The sequence below is a fragment of the Carcharodon carcharias genome, chromosome 11 (assembly GCF_017639515.1).
Source record: "Carcharodon carcharias isolate sCarCar2 chromosome 11, sCarCar2.pri, whole genome shotgun sequence".
NCBI lineage: Eukaryota > Metazoa > Chordata > Chondrichthyes > Lamniformes > Lamnidae > Carcharodon > Carcharodon carcharias.
In genome coordinates, this window is record NC_054477.1 from 6,009,110 (window position 1) to 6,028,853 (window position 19,744).

At 43.6% G+C, this 19,744-nt stretch overlaps 1 protein-coding gene across 4 annotated transcripts in view; it reads right to left on the bottom strand.

Annotated features, from left to right (window-relative positions):
• pold3 (polymerase (DNA-directed), delta 3, accessory subunit) overlaps positions 1-19,744 on the bottom strand; it is a 34,998-nt gene that overhangs the window by 8,161 nt on the left and 7,093 nt on the right. For 3 of the 4 annotated variants that reach the window (XM_041199926.1, XM_041199925.1, XM_041199929.1), the window contains 6 exons: positions 13,542-13,644; positions 11,859-11,898; positions 7,617-7,749; positions 2,351-2,639; positions 1,015-1,084; positions 105-348 (listed from right to left, as the gene is read on the bottom strand). In XM_041199926.1, coding sequence (XP_041055860.1) covers positions 105-348; positions 1,015-1,084; positions 2,351-2,639; positions 7,617-7,749; positions 11,859-11,898; positions 13,542-13,644 — 879 coding nt within the window. The remainder of the gene's footprint in view (positions 1-104; positions 349-1,014; positions 1,085-2,350; positions 2,640-7,616; positions 7,750-11,858; positions 11,899-13,541; positions 13,645-19,744) is intronic. The other variant, XM_041199927.1, reaches the window with a different exon arrangement.

The following is a 19,744-nucleotide window of genomic DNA, read 5'->3' on the forward strand; positions in this document are numbered from 1 at the left end:
GCAAGGGTGATAAACTAAGGAGCCACAGTTGACACCCAGCCTAGCAACCCATTTGCCCTCTCACCCCCACACAACACACACGCCTACCTATACGCTGCACCAACCTCGGTCTGTCTTTTTGCTGCTTGTCTACCGCTTCATTCTTTGCCAGGGTTTTCTCCTTCTGTGCCTCGGCTTGTGGCTTCTGTGCTGCAACCTCGCTTTCTTCATCTCCCCCTTTCTCTGAAGCAGGTTTCACATTATACTGTCCCACCTCAGGGGTCTCCACTTTCTCTGGGGATTCCGCAACGGGTTTGGTCGGAGGGTCTTCTTCCTTGGTGGCTCGGTTGGATGGGGGTGAACCTTTCTCTGTGGATTTTGAAGAAGATTTAGTTCTAGGTACTGACAAGCGGCACCACCTACTTTTTGAAAAAGGATTTATATTTCCTTACATAATAGCTGCTGTGCTCCAATGCACAGCACTCAGCTATGTAAGAGACATGATAAGGTGTTTGCATGAATGCAACTCTTTACATAGATGATCAAAAAATTATCTAACAGAAAAGAGAACTTCAAGTATGCAAAGTAAGCAGTTCATCTGCATGGTGCAAGGAGTGATGTGAAGATTCTTTTTACTCTTTCACATGACGTGGGCATTGCTGGTGAGGCAGCATTTACTGCCCATCCCTAATTTCCCTTCAGAAGGTGGGGGGTGAGCCACTTTCCTGAACCACTGCAGTCCATCCATCAGGAGGAATTAGCAAAAAACTGTCTCTGGAACACACAGGGACAGTCTATAATTTGCTACAATAAAAACGTGCATTTGTATTGTAAAATGTAGAAAAATGTCTTCACAGGAGCAATTATCAGAACAAAATTTGACACCAAGCCACATATGGAAACATAATGCCCAAAAGCTTGGTCAATAAGGTCAATTTTAAACATCTAAAAAAGTGAATCAGACAGGTTTGGGGAGGAAATTCCACAGCTGAGCCCAGGCAACTGAAGACATGGCTGCCAATGGATTTTACTTACTAGCACTGGCTTTCAGGAAAAAGTTGCTGAAGCTGTTTCCTTTGCTTGCTGTTTTACTGCCTGAAGGAGCCTGGAAGAGAAGAGGGTGGAAAATCATTCAATGGCATTACCATCGCTGAATCCTCCACTAACAACATCCTGGGGGTGGTGGTTACCATCGACCAGAAGCTGAATTGGATTAGCCATATAAATACTGTGGCTACAACAGCAGGTCAGGGTCTAGGAATCCTGCGACAAGTAACTCACTTTCTGACTCTCCAAAACCTGTCCACCATCCATAAAGCACAAGTCTGGATGAGTGCAGCCTTAACAACACTAATGAGGCTTGACGCCAACCAGGACAAAGCAGCCCGCTTGATTGGCACCCATTCCACAACCATCCACTCCATCCACCACTGACGAATGGTGTAGCAGTGTGTACCATCTACAAGACGCAGAAACTTCACCAAGGCTCCTTTAGCAGCACCTTCCAAACCCACTACCACTACCATCTAGGACATAGGCAGCAGATACGTGGGAACACTACCACCTGCAAGTTCCCCTCCAAATCACTCACCTTCCTGACTAGGAAATATATCACCGTTCCTTCACTGTTGCTGGGTCCAAACCCTGGAACCCCCTCCCTAACAGCACTGTGGGTTTACCTACACCACATGGACTGCAAGCAGTTCAAGGAGGCAGCTCACTATCATCTTCTCAAGGACAATTAGGGATGGGCAAAAAATGCTGGCCCAGCCAGTGACGCCCACCTCCCATAAATGATTTTTTAAAAAATCATTTGATCATCGTGAAACACTTCTTTTTAAAAAACATTGTCATCTTTCAGGACTGATGTCACGAAGTACTTCACTCACATGCAACATCTGATACCAAAAAGCAGTCTCTGGATAGGGGAGTGGAAGAATATGAACCCAGAAAAGCGAAACGAACATTCTCATCCTACCTCCACTATCCCCTCAAATCTTAGAGGGTCAAACCCTGCTTCAGAGACTGGAGGTCAAAATACAGGCTGACACTGCAGTGCAACACTGAGGGAGAGTTGCAACATCGGAGGTGTTAAACTGAGACCCCCATCTAACCTCTTGGATGGATATAAAAGATACATTAGATACTCCTCTAACATCAGCCTGCAATGGTTCCCCTGGTCTCTCCACTTCACATTTGTTGGCCATTCTTTCAGCTAACTCACTTATGTCCCCTGCAACCCCCTCTGCCACTGATACCTACTTTCCAGCTGCCACATGCCCTTTGAATCAGCTTTTTCACATCCAACTACAAGAATGAATGTGTGAGCACTCAAAGCCTTGGCTGAATTTGACCCAGAAGTTGAGCTCACCATCTGTCGAACACTTACAGCATTCTCCCCGTCTTTTGCCAGATCTGGCTCCCCTTTCACCTCTTTGTCCTGTGACTTGGCGGAGGGTTTGGCGGAGAACATCCCCATGATTCCCTTGGGTTGTGGCGGAACATTCTTAGGAGCCACGGGCGCATTGCCATTCACCATAGGCTTGCTGGTGCTCGTCGCCTCACTTGAACTCCGAGAGGACTGCTGCACCGACTTCTGCAGCTGAGCCAACTCCTCAGCTGACCGAGGAACAGCATCCTCACATCGAATGGCACTGTATCTGCGATCAGAAAGAAATGGTTTCTCAGTACTCATGGCAAAGTGATGGGAAAATTAGCAACAGGGCGTGATCTGTTCCAGGGATTCAGAAAGTCACCACATTTCTAACAAGTTTGAAGTGTCAGCCATCGTTTGGTGGGTCAGAGGTCGTGGGTTTGAGTCCTACTCCAGAGACTTGAGCACAAAAACAAGGCTGTGATAGTGTGTTGCTAGCGACACCCTAAGTGCCAAATTACAGATAAAATATTTAAGCCTTTTGCCCTCTTGGGGTGGATGTAAGTGATCCCATCTACAGGAGCGTAGATGAAGTCCCAGTTAATGCCTTCCACCAGAACCCAATTAGATATCACTATATGCTTCGCACTAGTGGAAAATACAAGTCTCTATACTCTGCGAAAAATCAACATGCCTGAACAGCTTTTGCTGGGTAAAGGTATCAAGAAACCAAGGCGGGTAGGTGGAGTTAAGATATAGATCAGCCAAGACCTAATTAAATGGCTGAACAGGCTAGAGGGGCTGAATGGCCTCCTCCCATTCCTATGTCCTGAAGTTCAGTAGAACATCTGCACTGCTCCAGTTTAATATTTGAATTTGGCAGAAGTGTCATCGTGGATTAAGACTGCCAATTTAGGGCAGTTTTGTGCTGTGACCTTGCATTTACTAAGAACAAGCTTGATGTTGGCGAGCCTTGAAGCCAGCAAAGGAGTGACCTGGCCTCAGCCAAGGTCAAACTCTGCTCTCCACAGTTCTCAGCAGTCTCTTACATTTTCAATCCTTTAATCAGAGTCATAGAGAATAGTTCTCTGTTGCTTTCTCCATGATAACACCAATCAGAATTGACTTGCCAACTACTCAGCACCATTTTCTCCTGTGGTATAAATTGTTGTGATCATTTGAAATTTGTCATACTTGCATTTGTCCTGAGTGCTAGGCAAAAAGCTCTGGCAACATGTTTCTCTTTTCAGCAACAGTCCTTTAATGAATCCCTCCCCACCTCACACAAAGGCAATGACTCCTACCGAGAATGTAAAAAGAACAGAAGGCACTAGAGAATGTACAAAAAAAAATCAATTATGATACCAGATCTGAGAGGTTATGATATTAGTGCTCATTTCTCTACTGAGGGAAAGAACCAGGGGTGACCTCACCACTACCTCTCTTGACTCCTCCACTGTTGCTGAATTATCAGACCGCTTATCTGACATTAGCTGACCTTCATTGGCTCCCAGGCAAGTAACATCTTGATTTTAAAATTATAATCCCAGTCTAGGTTACTCTTGGACAAGCTTGATACCAGAGCAGAACCCAGTTTGATAGATCCTAACTTTTATTTGTTTGTTTGGATACGTGGAGAGTAGTACTGAATAGAGTCATAGGAGTCAGTTGATGAACTTTTAACAAAAGAATAAAACATTTATTAAACAAGAAAAGATGAACTGTGTAGCAATAGTCCTTTGCCCACAACTATACCTTTACAGGTATATACAGATTTGTAAGGATAGCACAAGTTACAAAAGCCATCTTATACTCTGATGTTCACAGTATGTGCACAGTCCATGTACCAATAGGCACCCTGCGGTCAGACACCCAACATTCTGAATCAAGTGACACCTGAACCAAATGCTATGGGTCTCTCCGCAACTCCCCCAGACACTTGTCACACCGTAAGCCAACTGGTATCACTGCACTCCATCTTTCACATGAGGGTTTCCAATCTCCACTCACCAAGACCTCACCTTTGAATCTTCTCCCAAACCGACTTTCTCTCAGATGCCTTCTGTAAGGGTTCACCTCCAGGGTTTCAAACTCTCCTTCTTATGTTCCTCTTCCCTGGGTCACCTAATGCTTCAAGCTGTCTTCCACGCACCTCTCTCACCGACTCAGCCCTCAACAGTACCGATGCTTCACATGCCCATAGCAAAGAGTTACAGACCTTCAGTGGTCTCTGAACTTTTTTGCCTCTTGTAAGTTGTTCTTGCTTTAAAGCTGCTTTCTGCACCTTTTGTCTCTTAAAATCTGTAGCTTGGAGCCTTCTCTTTCTGCCCCTCACTCTTAACTTCACTTACCAGAACCTTTCCCAGGTTCCAGTCCTACCTTTGACTAGGAGGTCTGCTTGGGACTTTTCCCTGTTCCACTCCCCTGAATTTTTTGGGTTTTTCTTTAGCTTGGGACTTGTCCCCTTTGCTCCAGTCTCTCTTGTGAGCTACTTTCAACCAATTTTAATCTTGGGGCTGGCTATCTATCCCTTCAAGGTTGCTTCCCTGGCAGCTATCTTCAAAACCAGCTGAACTCCAACAGCTTCCAAAACAAACTGCTGTTTCTCTTCTTGTGTGTGTCTGTGGGAGGGACCTGCCTCTCTGGATCCCTGTGGCTAGGCAACAGCACTGTTTTTTTCTACTCTTGTTTGCTTAACTTAGTTTAAGTCGTAAAACTCTCATTAGAAATGCATGCACCTTTTTAAAGTTAAACTAAAACAGCATTTGACCTTTCTTAACACACAAATACAGAAATACAAAACAAACTTAAACTTTAAAACTAAAACTCATTCCTAACAGCTACAAATATCAATATAACTTAAACTGTCTCTATCTCCTAACAAAATTCTCATCCTTGTTTCAAAAACCACCTTGGCCTCGCCTCTCCCCATCTCTGCAACCCTCCGAGATCTCTGGACTCCTCTTCTGCATTTCCAATGATAATTGCTCCACCACCAGCAGATGTACCTTCAGATGCCTGGGCCCCAAGTACCTCAATTCCTTCCCTACAACTCTTCACCTCTCTACCCCACTTTCCTCCTTTAGGAGGCTTCTTAAAACCGACCACTTTGACCAAACTTTTGGTTTTCTGATGTAACAGTTCCTTATGTGGCTTGGTGTCATGCAATGATTTATAATGCTTCTGTGAAATACCTTGGGATGTTTAATTACATTAAAGGTGCTAAATAAGTTGTTGTTGATTACAATTATGAAGATGTTTGATTGGCAAACATGGAGATGATGCTTCCTGTGGGGACAGTACAAAAGTAGGGGCCATAGATATAGTCACTAAGATAGTCAGTAATTAATCAAATAAAAAATTTAGGGCATGCACAGATGCCAGTCTTCAGCCAATTCAGTTCACTCCTCATGTTATCAAGAAATGGCTGAAGGCACTGGATACTGCAAAGGCAATGGGCACTGACAACATTCCAGCAACAGTACTGAGGACTTGTGCTCCAGAGCTTGCCACACCCCTAGCCAAGCCGTTCCAGTGCAGCTACAACACTGGCATCTAGCCAATGTAGAAAATTGCCCAGTTATGTCCTGTACAAAAGCAGGACAAATCCAACCCAGCCAATAACTGCCCCATCAGTCTACACTTGATCATTAATAAAATTATAGAAGATGTCAACAGTGCTATCAAGCGACACTTATTCAACAATAACCTGCTCACTGACACTCAGTTTGGGTTCTGCCAGGGCCGCTCAGCCCCCGACTTCAGTAAAGTGTTGGTCCAAACATGGGCAAAAGAACTGAACTCCAGAGATCAGGTGAAAGTGAAGCCCTTGACATTAAGGTAGCATTTGACAGAATGTAGCATCAGGGAGCCCTAGCAAAACTGAAGTCAATGGGAATCAGGGGAAAACTCTCCACTGGTTGGAGTCATACCTAGCACAAAGGAAGATGGTTGTGGTTGTTGGAGGTCAATCATCTCAAATTCAGGAATCACTGCAGGAGTTCCTCAAGAGAGTAGCCTAGGCCCAATCATCTTTGGCTGTTCATCAATGACCTTCCTTCCATCATAAGGTCAGAAGTGGGGATGTTCGCTGATGGTTACATAATGTTCAGCACCATTCGTGACTCCTCAGATACTGAAGAAGTCTTGCTGCAAATAGACTCGGACCTGGACAGCATTCAGGCTTGGGCTGTTAAGTGGCAAGTAACATTCATGCCATATAAGTGCCAGACAATGACCATCTCCAACAAGAGAGAGTCCAACCATCTCCCCATGACATTCAATGGCATTACCATTACTGAATCCCCCCACGATCAACATTCTGGGGGGTTTACCATTGACCAAAAATGGAACTGGATCAGCTATATAAATACTGTGGCTACAAGAGCAGGTCAGAGGCTGGGAATTCTTCAGGCAGTAACTGACCTCCTGACTCTCCAAAGCCTGACAACCACTGACAAGGGACAAGTCAGGATTGTGATAGAATATTCTCCACTTGCCTGGATGAGTGCAGCTCCAAAAAACACTCAAGAAGCAGGACACCATGCAGAACAAAGCAGCCAGCATGATTGGCACCCCATTCATCATAATAAACATTCACTCCCTTCACCACCAACACATGGTGGCAGCAGTGTGTATCATCTACAAGATGCACTGCAGGAACTCACAAAGACTCCTTAGACAGCACCTTTCAAACCCGTGACCTCTATCACCTAGAAGGTCAAGGATAGCAAATGCATGGGAACACCTGGAAGTTCCCCTCCAAGCCACTCACCATCTTGACTTGGAAATATATCATCATTCCTTCACTGGCATTGGGTCAAAATCCTGGAACTCCCTCCCTAACAGCACTGTGGGTGTCCCTACATCTCATGGACTGCAGTGGTTCAAGAAGGCAGCTCGCCACCGCCTTCTCAAGGGCAGTTAGGGGATGGGCAATAAGTGCTGGCCCAGTCAGCGATGTCCACATCCCATAAACGAATAATTTTAAAAAATCTATTTAACCAGAGAGTGGTGAGATTGTGAAACTTGCTATCCATATATAAGAGAGAGAAAGAAATAGAGGACTATGTTGATAGGGTGAGAGAAAGAGGGGTGGGAGGAGGCTCATATGGAATATAAAAACCACCATGGACCAAATTGGGCCGAGTGGCCTATTTCCCTATTGTAAGTTATACTTGCGCTCGAATAGTTTCCTCCAGCAGCTAGTTTGAAGCTGTGAAACCCACTGTAAACCTGTTGTGTAAGCAGTCATGTTACTCACTTATTACTGTTTTGCAGATTTTCCTTGATTGCTTCGTAATCGGTGTTGAAGAGGGGGCTACTATCCTTCAGCATTGCCTTCTGAATGCTGTAAACGTGGACACTGGCAGTCACCAACATTTTCAGCTTCAGTGCTGTAAGTACATGAACATTCAGAGAATGTAACACCACGAGTATCTGGCTTGTAAGAATTTATTTACATTGACATCTCTATCTCCCCTGAAGCCACAGTCCCTTGTTACCTCATCATTCTGAACAGTGTTGACAGTGTATTCAGGCCCGGTATAGCTGAGCCTGGTTCCCATGCTTGATGAACCTCAGGCAAGGGTGTAAAGGTTATGGGGGGGCAGACAGGAAAAAGCAGCTGAAACCGCAACCAGATTTGCCATGATCTTACTGAATGGTGCAGCAGGCTCGAAGGGCCAAATGGCCTACTCCTATGTTACTAACATTCACACTCTTTCTAGCAGGAATAGCGATAAGGAGTAAGAACCTGGACTGATTTTGGCTCCCGCCTCCACCGCTTCTTACTAATCCAACCACTGACTAGCCACAGGTGAACACACAGCATAGCTGGGAATCGAAGCTTATATATATATTGCTGGAAAGAGAGATATGTTGCCGAAGTTTTTCATCTTGCACTCATCAAGCATCAGGACAAATGCAAGAATGGCAGATTTGAAACAATCACAACAATACTACATGAGAAAAACTGATTGGTTGGCAAGTCAATGATGGTTGGCCAAGGCGTTGCCATGGAGAAAGCAACTATAGGTTCCCAAGCACCCTGGTAATTCAAAAAAGGTACAAGGCTTGAATATATTCCTTTTGTTTGCAGAGAATGGGTCTCTATGAATGAGTGTGTGTCTCTTGTAGCAAACTTAAATGAGCCAAACTATGAGCTCAATTGATTATCTTAAATTGGTTGTTAATGTAGCTAATAGCGCACTCAGGATTGTTCAGCAAATGCTGCCCAATCACAGAATCACATCAAACAGCAGACGCATTTTTTGGGGTTTTGTAAGCTCGGGCTGGTTGAGTACATAAGACATAGCAGCAGATATTAGGCCATTCGGCCCATCGAGTCTGCTCCACCATTCAATCATGGCTGATAAGTTTCTCAGAGTCTGTACTCTGCCTATTATGAACAACAGAAGGAACATGTCGTTTGATTTGATCTTTAGAACATATGGCCTAGGTACCTGGTGTCACACTGGCACAGAAATTCATACACAATGCTGCTCTACTGTGTGGTAGGCAGAATGTCTTTTTGGACTGACGGTAGCATCCAGTTAGCAGAAAATACAATTTGCATAGCCACTGCATAGTAGCAGCGTGAAATGGCTTGCTCAATTTGTTGTTCAAAATTTTGAGGTATTTTGCCTTTCTAGGGTAGTCAGAGATAGACTGGATACTTTTCAGGTCCGAAAGCGGTGATCTTTAGCCCATTTGCAAGTTTCTCCTGATGAGTACATGACAAAAACTTTAGCGACATATCTCTTTTTTCAGCAATACTCAAGTTCTGTACTATCAAGCAACTGTTTGCAAACCTTATATCTTCTGCTCTGCAAAACTCATTGCAACAGGGGTGGACCATTCAGGCCCGCAAGCTTGTTCCAATAATTGTATGCTTTACATAAAATAAAAGCTAACTGAACATTTTCAGAAGTTATACAATCTCCCAGACACTTGCAAGAGCAAGTGACTGATTCCCAGGTGTCCAAGAGAGGCAAGTACAATAGTCTGCCGTCCATCTAGCGAGTTTCTCAATCAACCGCTCCCTCAAATATCCATCTAATCCTCTCTTGAATTTTGCCACTCACTGCATCCTGTGGGGAGTCCATTACTCACCTTCAGTATTAAACAGTTAAGTCCAAAACAACTTTCCTGATATGTTTGAGTCAATGTGCCTTGGTCCTAGAGCCTGTGCCAATCGCAAACATTATCAGGATTCAACAAATCTAATACCTTAAACTCCACGAGTAATCTCTCCTCTGAGCCAGCCGTCTCCACAGTTTTAATAGAAGAAAAATAGAAGAGGATTGTGAGTAGGCCAGACCTCCCCTCCGAACCTGCTTTGCCATTCAGTAAGATCACAGCTGAACTTCTATATCAACTCCACTTTCTTGCCCTATCCCCATATCTCTACATTTCATAGTGTACAAAGATCAATCTCAGTTTTGAATATACTCTACAACTGAGCATCTACATCCCTCGGGTGTAGAGAATTCTGAAGAAATTTCTCCTCATCTCCATCCTTAATGGCTAGCCCCTTATTCTGACACTAGTAAATAATCGCAGGCTTCACCACGCTGCCTTGGAAACACCCATTGTGAACATCTCAACCTGGTTCCGCATGGCACCTCCAGCACTGCAGCTAATCAAGCACTCCTTAGCAGTGATGAATCATAGAATCCTACAGCACAGGAGGAAGCCATTCAGCCAATTGAGCCTCTGCTAGCTCTTTGAAAGAGCTATCCAAATAGTTCCAATCCTACTCTTTTCCAATAGATCAGCAAATTTTCCCTTTCAAGTATTTATCCAATTTCCTTTTAAAAGTTACTATTGAATCTGCTTCCACCAATTCTGCAGTAAAAAGGTTCTCAACTCTCTTCATTCTTTAGTCCTCCTACCATTGAAAAGTTTTTCCTTATTTACTCTATAAAAACACTTCATGATTTTGAACGCCTCTATGAAGTATAACTTGCATTTGCATTGAATTTACATTTTAACGCAGTGAAACGGCCCAAGACATTAATCGTGGAGTCATTACGGCACACAGAGGGAGGCCATACAGCAGATCGACTCCATGCTGGCTCTCCATGGAGCAATCCAGTCTGTCCCATTCTTGTGCTCTATCCCTGTAGCCCTGCAAATTTATTTCTGTGTAGTGCCCATCCAATTTCCTTTCTAAATTATTGATCACCTCTGCATCCACCACCCTTGTATGCAGCGAGTTCCAGGTCATTACCACTTGCTGCATAAAAAAGTTCTTCCTCACATCCCTCCTGCATCTCTTGTCCAAAACCTTCAATCTGTGTCCCCTGGTCCTAGTACCACCAGCTAATTAACAGCTTTTCTTTACCTTATCTAAACCTGTCACAAACTTGTACACCACTATCAAATCTGCCCTCAACCTCCTTTGCTCCAAAGAAAACAACCCCAGCTTCTCCAACTTAACCTTGAAACTAACAACCCCCATCCTTGGAAGCAATCTGGTAAATCTCCTCTGCACCTTCTCAAGGACCCTCACATGCTTCCTAAAGTACAGTGACCAGAGCTCAGTGCAATATTCTAGTTGGGACCTGACCAGAGCATAATAAAAAAAGTCAGCAAAACTTCCCTGCTTTTGTACTCAGTACCTCAATTTATAAATCCCAAGATCCTATATGCTTTGCTATCTACTCTCTCAATAGATCCTGCTGACTTCAAAGATTATACACATGCAACCCACCAGGTCCCTCTGTTCCTCCACACTCTAAGTTGTGCCATTAAACCTATATTGCCTCTCCCTATCCCTTCTGTGAAAAATGTACCCCTCACACCTCTCTGTTTTAGATTCCATCTGCCCCTTGTCTGCCCATTCTGGTAGCCTATGCTGGTGCAGTCGATTGGTATCATCCTCACTGTCCCTGTCACACTCCAGATTTGGTATCATTTCAACATCTAAGTCATTTATCTCAAAAGAATATTGACACCAAGCCACATAAGGAGATATTATGACAAATGGCCAAAAGCTTGGTCAGAGGTGGAAGTTTCAAAGGGCATCTTAAACGTGGACAGAGAGATAGAGAATAAGGAATTCCAGACCTTAGGGCCTTGGCAGCTGCCAATGGTGGAGCAATTAAATTCAGGGATGTGCAAGAGGCCAGAATTAGAAGAGTGAAGAGATGCAGAGGAATGTGGGGCAGGAGGAGATTACAGAAAGAGGGAGGACTTTGAAAACAAAGATGTGAATTTTAAAAATTAGAGCATCGCATAACCAAAAGTCGATGCAGGTCTGCGAGCACGGGCCTGATGGGTGAAATCTCCCCTTTCTCTGCTCTCAAGAGAACAATCTAATTTCTCTGATCTTTCCACAGAAGGCTCTCATCCAAACACAAGTGGATCAAGCTCCATAGACAATGCCAGGAGTCAGTGGCCACAAAAGGCAGACGTTGCCCACCTCAGCATACACCAGCCAAAGACTTGAGCAGTACGCAGACATAGATGATTTGAATCAACTGCAGATGTCTGCTCTTACCTTCCAGCTGATCCTCTCTCACCACCGCTACCTTGTGACACTGGAACAAAAGAGCACCATAGTTAATGAGCAGCAGGCAAGTCAGCACATTCACATCCCCTACCATTCTGCAACCACCCTGACTGAGAATGCCACAGCCAGCAGGTCATTTCTTGGCACATTGCCCCAGACAACCAACCCTGCTTAACAAAGCCTTTTTGATGACATGATGCCGGTTTCATCATTTGCCAGCTAAGATTGCCTGTTTTCCTAGCGGGTGTTGCTGGAGAGTGACCAGGAACCAAACTTTTCCCAGCGGTACTGAGCCCAACTATTGGCATTCAAATCTGTCCTGGCGGAGTTCAGCTAATTCAGTGCAAAGCTAGGCTGGAACCTGGATTTTCTAGATCTGTGCAACTGAGCACCACACCTGAGATACATGTACCCACTTAGCTAACATAGGAGTGTATTTGGAAGTAAGAGAAGTGGATAAAATAAGTTGATGTAAAATCAAGAAATTATTGTGAAGGGAATTGAATAATTGGTTAACAATGAGGGGCTGATTCTTGGGCAGAAGCAGTTGGCTTGAGGAAAGGTTGGGCCTATATTCATAGGGATTTAGGAAAATGAGAGGCGATCTTATTGAAACAAGATTTTGAGAGAGCTTGACAGGGTCTTTGCCGAGAGGACGTTTCCCCTCATGGGGAATCTGAAACGAGGAGACACAGTTTCAAAATACGGGGTCTCCCATTCAAGATGGAGATAAGGAGAAATTTCTTCTCTCGGAGGGTCACTAGTTTTTGGAATTCTCTTCCCTAGACAGCAGTGGAGGGTGGGTCACTGAATATATTCAAAGCTGAATTAGACAAATTTTTGATTGATGAGGGAGTCAAAGGTTATAGGAGTCATGGAGGAAAGTGGAGATAAGGCCACAATCAGATCAGCCATGATCTTATTGAATTGCGGAACAAGTTCAATGGGCTGAACGGTCTACTCCTATTTCTTATGATCTTATTAAAGGGTACACGGAGTGAGCAAGAGAGTAGGATAAGACTCCTCCCAGTCTAAAAGGGTTTGAGGAGTGAGTGGGACTTTAAAAAAAATTTTAGACATGAGATGTGGGCTTCGCTGGCTGGGCCAGCATTTATTGCCCATCCCTAGTTGCCCTTGAGAAGGTGGTGGTGAGCTGCTTTCTTGAACTGCTGCAGTCCATGTGGTGTAGGTACACCCACAGTGCTGTTAAGGAGGGAGTTCCAGGATTTTGACCAAGCTTAACAGTGAAGGAACAGCGATGTATTTCCAAGTCAGGATGATGAGTGACTTGGAGGGGAACTTCCAGCTGGTGCTGTTCCCATCTACCTGCTGCCCTTGTCCTTCTAGATGGTAGTGGTCATGGGTTTGGAAGGTGCTGTCTAAGGAGCCTTGGTGAATTCCTGCAGTGCATCTTGTAGATGGTACACACTGCTGCTACTGTTGATCAGTGGTGGAGGGAGTGTTTGTAGATGTGGTGCCAATCACGTGGATTGCTTTGAAACCACATCCTGTGGGGAAAGACACAGGCTTGTTGGGCTGAATAACCTGTTTGTTCTAGGACATTTCATGATAGAAAGTGGGAGAATGTGAGGAAGTGGGTCTGACAATTCCTAATCTATGACAGAGTTTGCTACTATTACTGATGCTCTCGACACTGAGTAGCAGACGTACCGAAGTCCCATTTTCAACTGCTTTCCCAGACACGAGATAGGTCACATGGAGCTGGGCTCCAGAATTTTCCTTCCGCTTTCGCTCTACATAGTAATAAAGCATCCTGGCAAACACACAAAAAGAGAGAATGAACAGTTACTGAGGTACAAACCCCCTGTGACAAACCCAGTCTTTAACCGAAAGGGGTCTTTCAACTTGGAGGTGGACAACCTGTACAATTTCAAGACCAGTTGCTGGCTAAAAGACCTGTATGATCATATCGACGGACCCACTGAAATCTCAGGAAACTGGCTGTCTACGTTGGTGACAGCCAGTTAGCCATGGGGCAGCCAACATATAGTTCTGACTGAACTGGAACTGAACTCAAAGAAAATCTCAGACTCTACCACCCCCACCAATAAGGTTCAGCAATGTGCATTTAAAGTCGACTTTAAGATAGTAAAATCTTCCAAGGCACTTCATAACATTTGAGTTTTACCAAACAAAATTTGACACTTAGCAACGTAAGGAAATATTAGGTGAACAAAAGCGGTAGGTTTTAAGGAATGTTTTAAAGGAGGAAAGTTAGGTAGAGGTTTAGGGAGGCAATTCCAGAGCTTAGGGCCCAGGCACCTGAAGGCACAGCCACCACTGGCGGAGTGATTAAAATCAGGGATGAGCAAGAGGCGAGAATTGGAGATGCTCAGAGGTCTCGAGGGTGTAGGGACAGGAGGAGATTAGAGATAGGAAGGATCTCGTCCTTGGAGGGATTTGAACACGAGGATGAGAATTTCAACATTGAGGCATTACTGGACTGGGAGGTAATGTAGGTCAGCGAGCACAGGGGATGATGGTTGAACTTGGTGCAAGTAAGGATATTGGCAGCTGAGTTTTGGGTGAGTGAAGCTGATGTGAGATGTCAGATGGGGTGGCCATATAAATATTCTGGTTACAAGAGCAGGTCAGAGGCTGTGAATCCCGCAGTGAGCAATTCACCTCGACTCCCCAAAGCCTGTCCACCATCTACAAGGCACAAGTCAGGAATGTGATGGAAAACTTGCCACTTGCCTGGATGAGTGCAACTCCAACAACACTCAAGAAGCTTGACCTTCCAGGACAAAGCAGCCCACTCGATCGGCACTCCATCCGCCACTGACGCATAATGGCAGCAATCTGCACCCACTACAGGATGCACTGCAGCAGCACACCAAGGCATCTTTGACAGCACTTTCCAAACCTGTGACCTCTATCACCTAGAAGGACAAGGGCAGCAGATGCATACAAAGAAACAAATACTCATGGGGAGGTGGTGGCATAGTGGTAGTGTCACTGGACTGGTATTCCAGAGACCCAGGGTAATGTTCTGGGGACCTGGGTTCAAATCCCACAATAGCAGATGGTGAAATTTGAATTCAATAATCTGAAATTACAAGTCTGACGATGACCACGAAACCATAGGCAATTGTTGTAAAAACCCATCTGTCCTTTGTCCTTTAGGAAATCTGCCATCCTTACCTGGTCTACATGTGACTCCAGACCCACAGCAATGCAGTCTGAACAAGGGGAATTAGGGATGGGCAATAAAAACTGGCCTAGCTAGCGACAGCCACATCCCTGGAACGAATAACAAAAAAAAATACAAATTCAAGTCCACTTGGCCCATCAAGCCTGCTCTGCCATTCAATAAAATAGCCGATCCGATTATAACCTCAACTCCACATTCCCGCCTAGCCCCAATAACCCCCTTGCTTATCAAGAATCTATCTCTACCTTAAAAGTATTCAAAGACTCTGCTTCTACCACCTTTTGAGGAAGGGTTCCAAAGCCTCACAATCCTCAGAAAAAAAAAATTCTCATCTGTCTCAAAATAATGTCTTATTTTTAAACAGTGGCCCCTGGTACTAGATTCTCCCACAAGAGGAAACATCTTCTCCACATCTACCTTGTCAAGACCCCTCTGGATTTTATAGGTTTCAATCAAGTCTTACTCTTCTAAACTCCAGCAGATACATGCCTAGCCTGTCCAACCTTTCATCATCATAAGACAACCTTCCCATTCCTGTTGTTAGTCTAGTAAACCTTCATTGAACTGCTTCTAATGCATTTACATTTTTACTTAAATAACAAGACCAATACTGCAGATGTGGTCCCACCAGTGCCCTGTACAACTGAAGTATAGCCTCCCTACTTATGTATTCAATTCCCCCTGAATATATGATAACATTCTATTCGCTCTGTAGCCTTTTGTCATTCATGCACTAGGACACCTAGATCCCTCATCTCAGAGCTCTGCAATTTCCCACCACTTAGATAATATGCTTCTTTTTTATTTTTCCTGTCACATTTGCCCATATTATTCTCCATTTGTCATGTCTTTGCCCACTCACTTAGCCTCTTTCTGTATCTTTGTAGCCTGCTTGTCTTCTTCACATCTTACTATCCTACCTATCTTTGTGTCATCAGCAAATTTAGCAAGCATACTTTCAGTCCCTTCATCCAAGTCATTTATATAAATTGTAAAAGATTGAGCCCCCCAGCACTGATCCCTGTGGCACACCACTCGTTACACCTTGCCAACCAGAAAAAGACCCATTTATGTCTATCCTGTTTCCTGTTAGCTAGCCAATCTTCTATCCATGCCAATATGTTACCCCCCCCCCACCCCCCGACCCTACAACATGAGCTTTTATTTTACACAATAACCTTTGATGGGGCACCTTATCAAATACCTTCTGGAAATCTAAGTACAGTATATCCACCCTTTTATCCACAACACATGTTACTTCTTCAAAGTGCTCCAATAACGTGGTTAAATATGATTTTCTTTTCACAAAACCATGTTGACTCTGCCTGATTACCTTGAACTTATCCAAGTGCTCTGCTATAGCTTCTTTAATAGTTGGTTCTAACATTTTCCCTATGACAGACGTTAAGCTAACTGGCCTGTTTGGAGCCTCCCTTTTTGAATAAAGGAGTTACATTTGTTCTATTCCAATCTAATAGAACCTTCCCTGAATCTAGGGAATTTTGGAAAATTAAGACCAACACATCAACTATCTCACTCGCCACTTCTTTTGAGACCGTAGGATGAAGTCCATAAGGACTTGAGGGCTTGTCAACCCTCAGCTCCAACAATTTTCTCAGAACCACTTCCTTGATATTTGTAATTTTCCCCGAGTTCCTCCCTCCTTTCCATTTCCTGATTTACAGCTATTTCTGGATATTAGCTATGTCCTCCATAGTGAAGACCAATGCAAAATACCAGTTCAATTCATTTGCCATCTCTTTATTTTCCATTATTAATTCCACAGACTCACTTCCTATAGGACCATCACTCACTTTAACTTTTTTTTTAAAATACCTAAAGAAACTTGTACTAACTTTATACTTCTAGCTAGCTTTCTCTTGTACGCTAATTTTTCCTTCCTTATTACTTTATTGGTCAATCTTTGCTGTTTTTAATATTCTGTCTATTCTTCTGACCTGCCACCCTTCTTTGCACAATTATATGCTTTTTCTTTAAGTTTGATATTATCTTTAATCTTTTTCGTTAACCATGGTTGGTGGGCCCTCCCCTTGGAATTTCTCTCTCTCGTTGGAATGTACCTATTATGAGTATTCTGAAATATCCCTTTAAATTTCCGCCACAGCATCTCTATTGACCCATACCTTAACCTAATTTGCTCGTTCACTTTAGCTAGCTGTGCTTTCATGCCCTTATAATTGCCCTTATTTAAAGTTTAAAATAGTAATCTTGGACCCACTCTTCTCTCCCTCAAACAGAATATAAAATTTGAACATATTATGATCGCTGGTACCTAGGGGCACCTTCACTAAGGATTAATTAATGACCACAATTTCAGGTCCAGTATAACCAGCTCTCTGGTTGTGCCAGAATGTGCTATTCTAAAAACGTAAGAACACAGAACATAAGAACTAGCAGCAGGAGTAGGCAATTCAGCCCCTCGAGCCTGCCCAGCTATTCAATACAATCATGGCTGATCTCATTTCGGCCTCAACTCCAATTTCCCGCCCTCTCCCCATAACCTTTCAACCCATTATTAATTAAAAATCTGTCCATATCTCCTCCTTAAATTTATTCAGCATCCCGGCATCCACTGCACTCCAAGGTAGTGAATTCCACAAATTCACAACCCTTTGATAAAACTAATTCCTCTTCATCTCTGATTTAAATCTACCACCCCTTAGCCTAAAACTATGGCCTCTCGTTCTAGAATGCCCCACAAGGGGAAACATCCACTCCATGTCTACTTTGTTTATCCCCTTTAGCATCTTACATACCTCAATTAGATCTCCTCTCATCCTTCTAAACTCTAGCGAGTATAGGCCTAAAACTGCCGATCAAAATGGATAATCTCACACTTATCCACGTTAAACTCCACCTGCCAAATTTTGGCCCATTCACCTAACCTGTCCAAATCCATTTGTAAATTTATTTCTTCATTGCACCTATATTGGTGTCATCTGCAAATTTAGCTATAGTACTTTTTACCCCTGAATCCAAGCCATTAATATTGATTGTAAATAGTTGGGGCCCAAGGACAGAACCATGTGGCGCCCCACTAGTTATAGCTTGCCTTCCAGAGAAAGACCCATTTATCCTGACTCTCTGCTTTCTGTTGGTTAGCCAATTCTCTATCCAAGCTAATATATTACCCCTAACTCCATGTGATCTTATCTCGTGTATTAATCTTTTGTGTGGCACCCTACCAAAGGCCTTCTGGAAATCCAGATACGCTACATGTTCATTATCCACTTTGCTTGTCACATCTTCAAAGAACTCTACCAAATTAGTCAAACACGATTTACACTTCATAAAACCATGCTGACTCTGATGGATTGCATTTTGACTTTCCAAATGCCCCATTACTACTTCTTTAATAATGGATTCCAACAATTTCCCAACAACAGATGTTAAACTAACTAGTCTATAGGTTCCTACTTTCTGCCTCCCCCACTTTTTGAATAAGGGCATTATATTAGCATTTTTCCAATCCACTGGAACCTTTCCAGAATTCAGGGGAATTTTGGAATATTATAGCCAATGCATCCACTAACTCCGCTGCCACTTCCTTTAAGGTCCTGGGATATAGCCATCAGGTCCTGGGGATTTGTCATCCTTTAATCCCAATAGTTTGCTCAGTACTTTTTCTCTAGTGATGGCAATTGTTCTAAGTTCCTCCTTCTCTATACCCTCTGCACTACCTGCTACTATTGGGGTGGTACTAGTGCCCTCCACCGTGAAAACTGAGGCAAAATATTGATTAAGCGTCTCTGTCATTTCTGTGTTCCCCACTATTAACTCCCCAGTCTCATCCTCACTTTAGCTAATCTTTCCTTTTATATACTTGTAGAAGCTTTTACTATGTTTTTACATTTTGCGCTAGTTTTCTTTCATAATTTACATATCTTCTTCAATATCTGCCACTGTTCATCAACTGTCCTACCTTGTAGTCTCCCTGCCCAGTCCACTAGGTCCAAATCTGCCCTCATGCCTACGTAGTTACCTTTGTTTAACGCCAAAACACTAGGGTGGGACTCTCAAACTGAACTTGAAATTCTAGCATTCTATGATCACTCTTCCCTAAAGGATCCTTTACTATGAGATCATTAATTAATGTCATCTCATTATACAAAATCCTGAAACTATCTTAAACACATACCATTAATTCTTCACCTACTCTGCCTTTGGCCATCTGATTTTCCCAGTCCATATGCAGATTAAAATCCTCCATGACTATTGCCATACCTTTTTGACAATCTCCCATTACTTCTTCCTTTATACCCCGTACTAATAACTGTACGGTTAGGGGGCCTGTACACCACTCCCACAAGTGACTTCTTGCCTTTATCATTTCTCATCTCTACCCAAACAATTTTTACGCCCTGGTTTCCCAAACTTAGGTCATCCCTTACTATTGTGCTCATACCATCATTAATTAACAGAGCCCCCTCCACCTGGATTCATGTTCTTTCACCATTTCCTACAGTTCAGCAGTGAGTGCTCTATTAGTTGTAAAGCACTTTGATCTCAGTCATTTTTTTTTTATTCATTCACTGGATGTGGGAGTTGCTGGCTAAGCCAGCATTTATTGCTTATCCATAATTACCCTTTGAGGTGGTGGTGGTGGTGAGCTGCCTCCATGTGGTGTATGTACACCCACAGTGCCGTTAGGGAGGGAATTCCAGGTTTTCACCCAGCG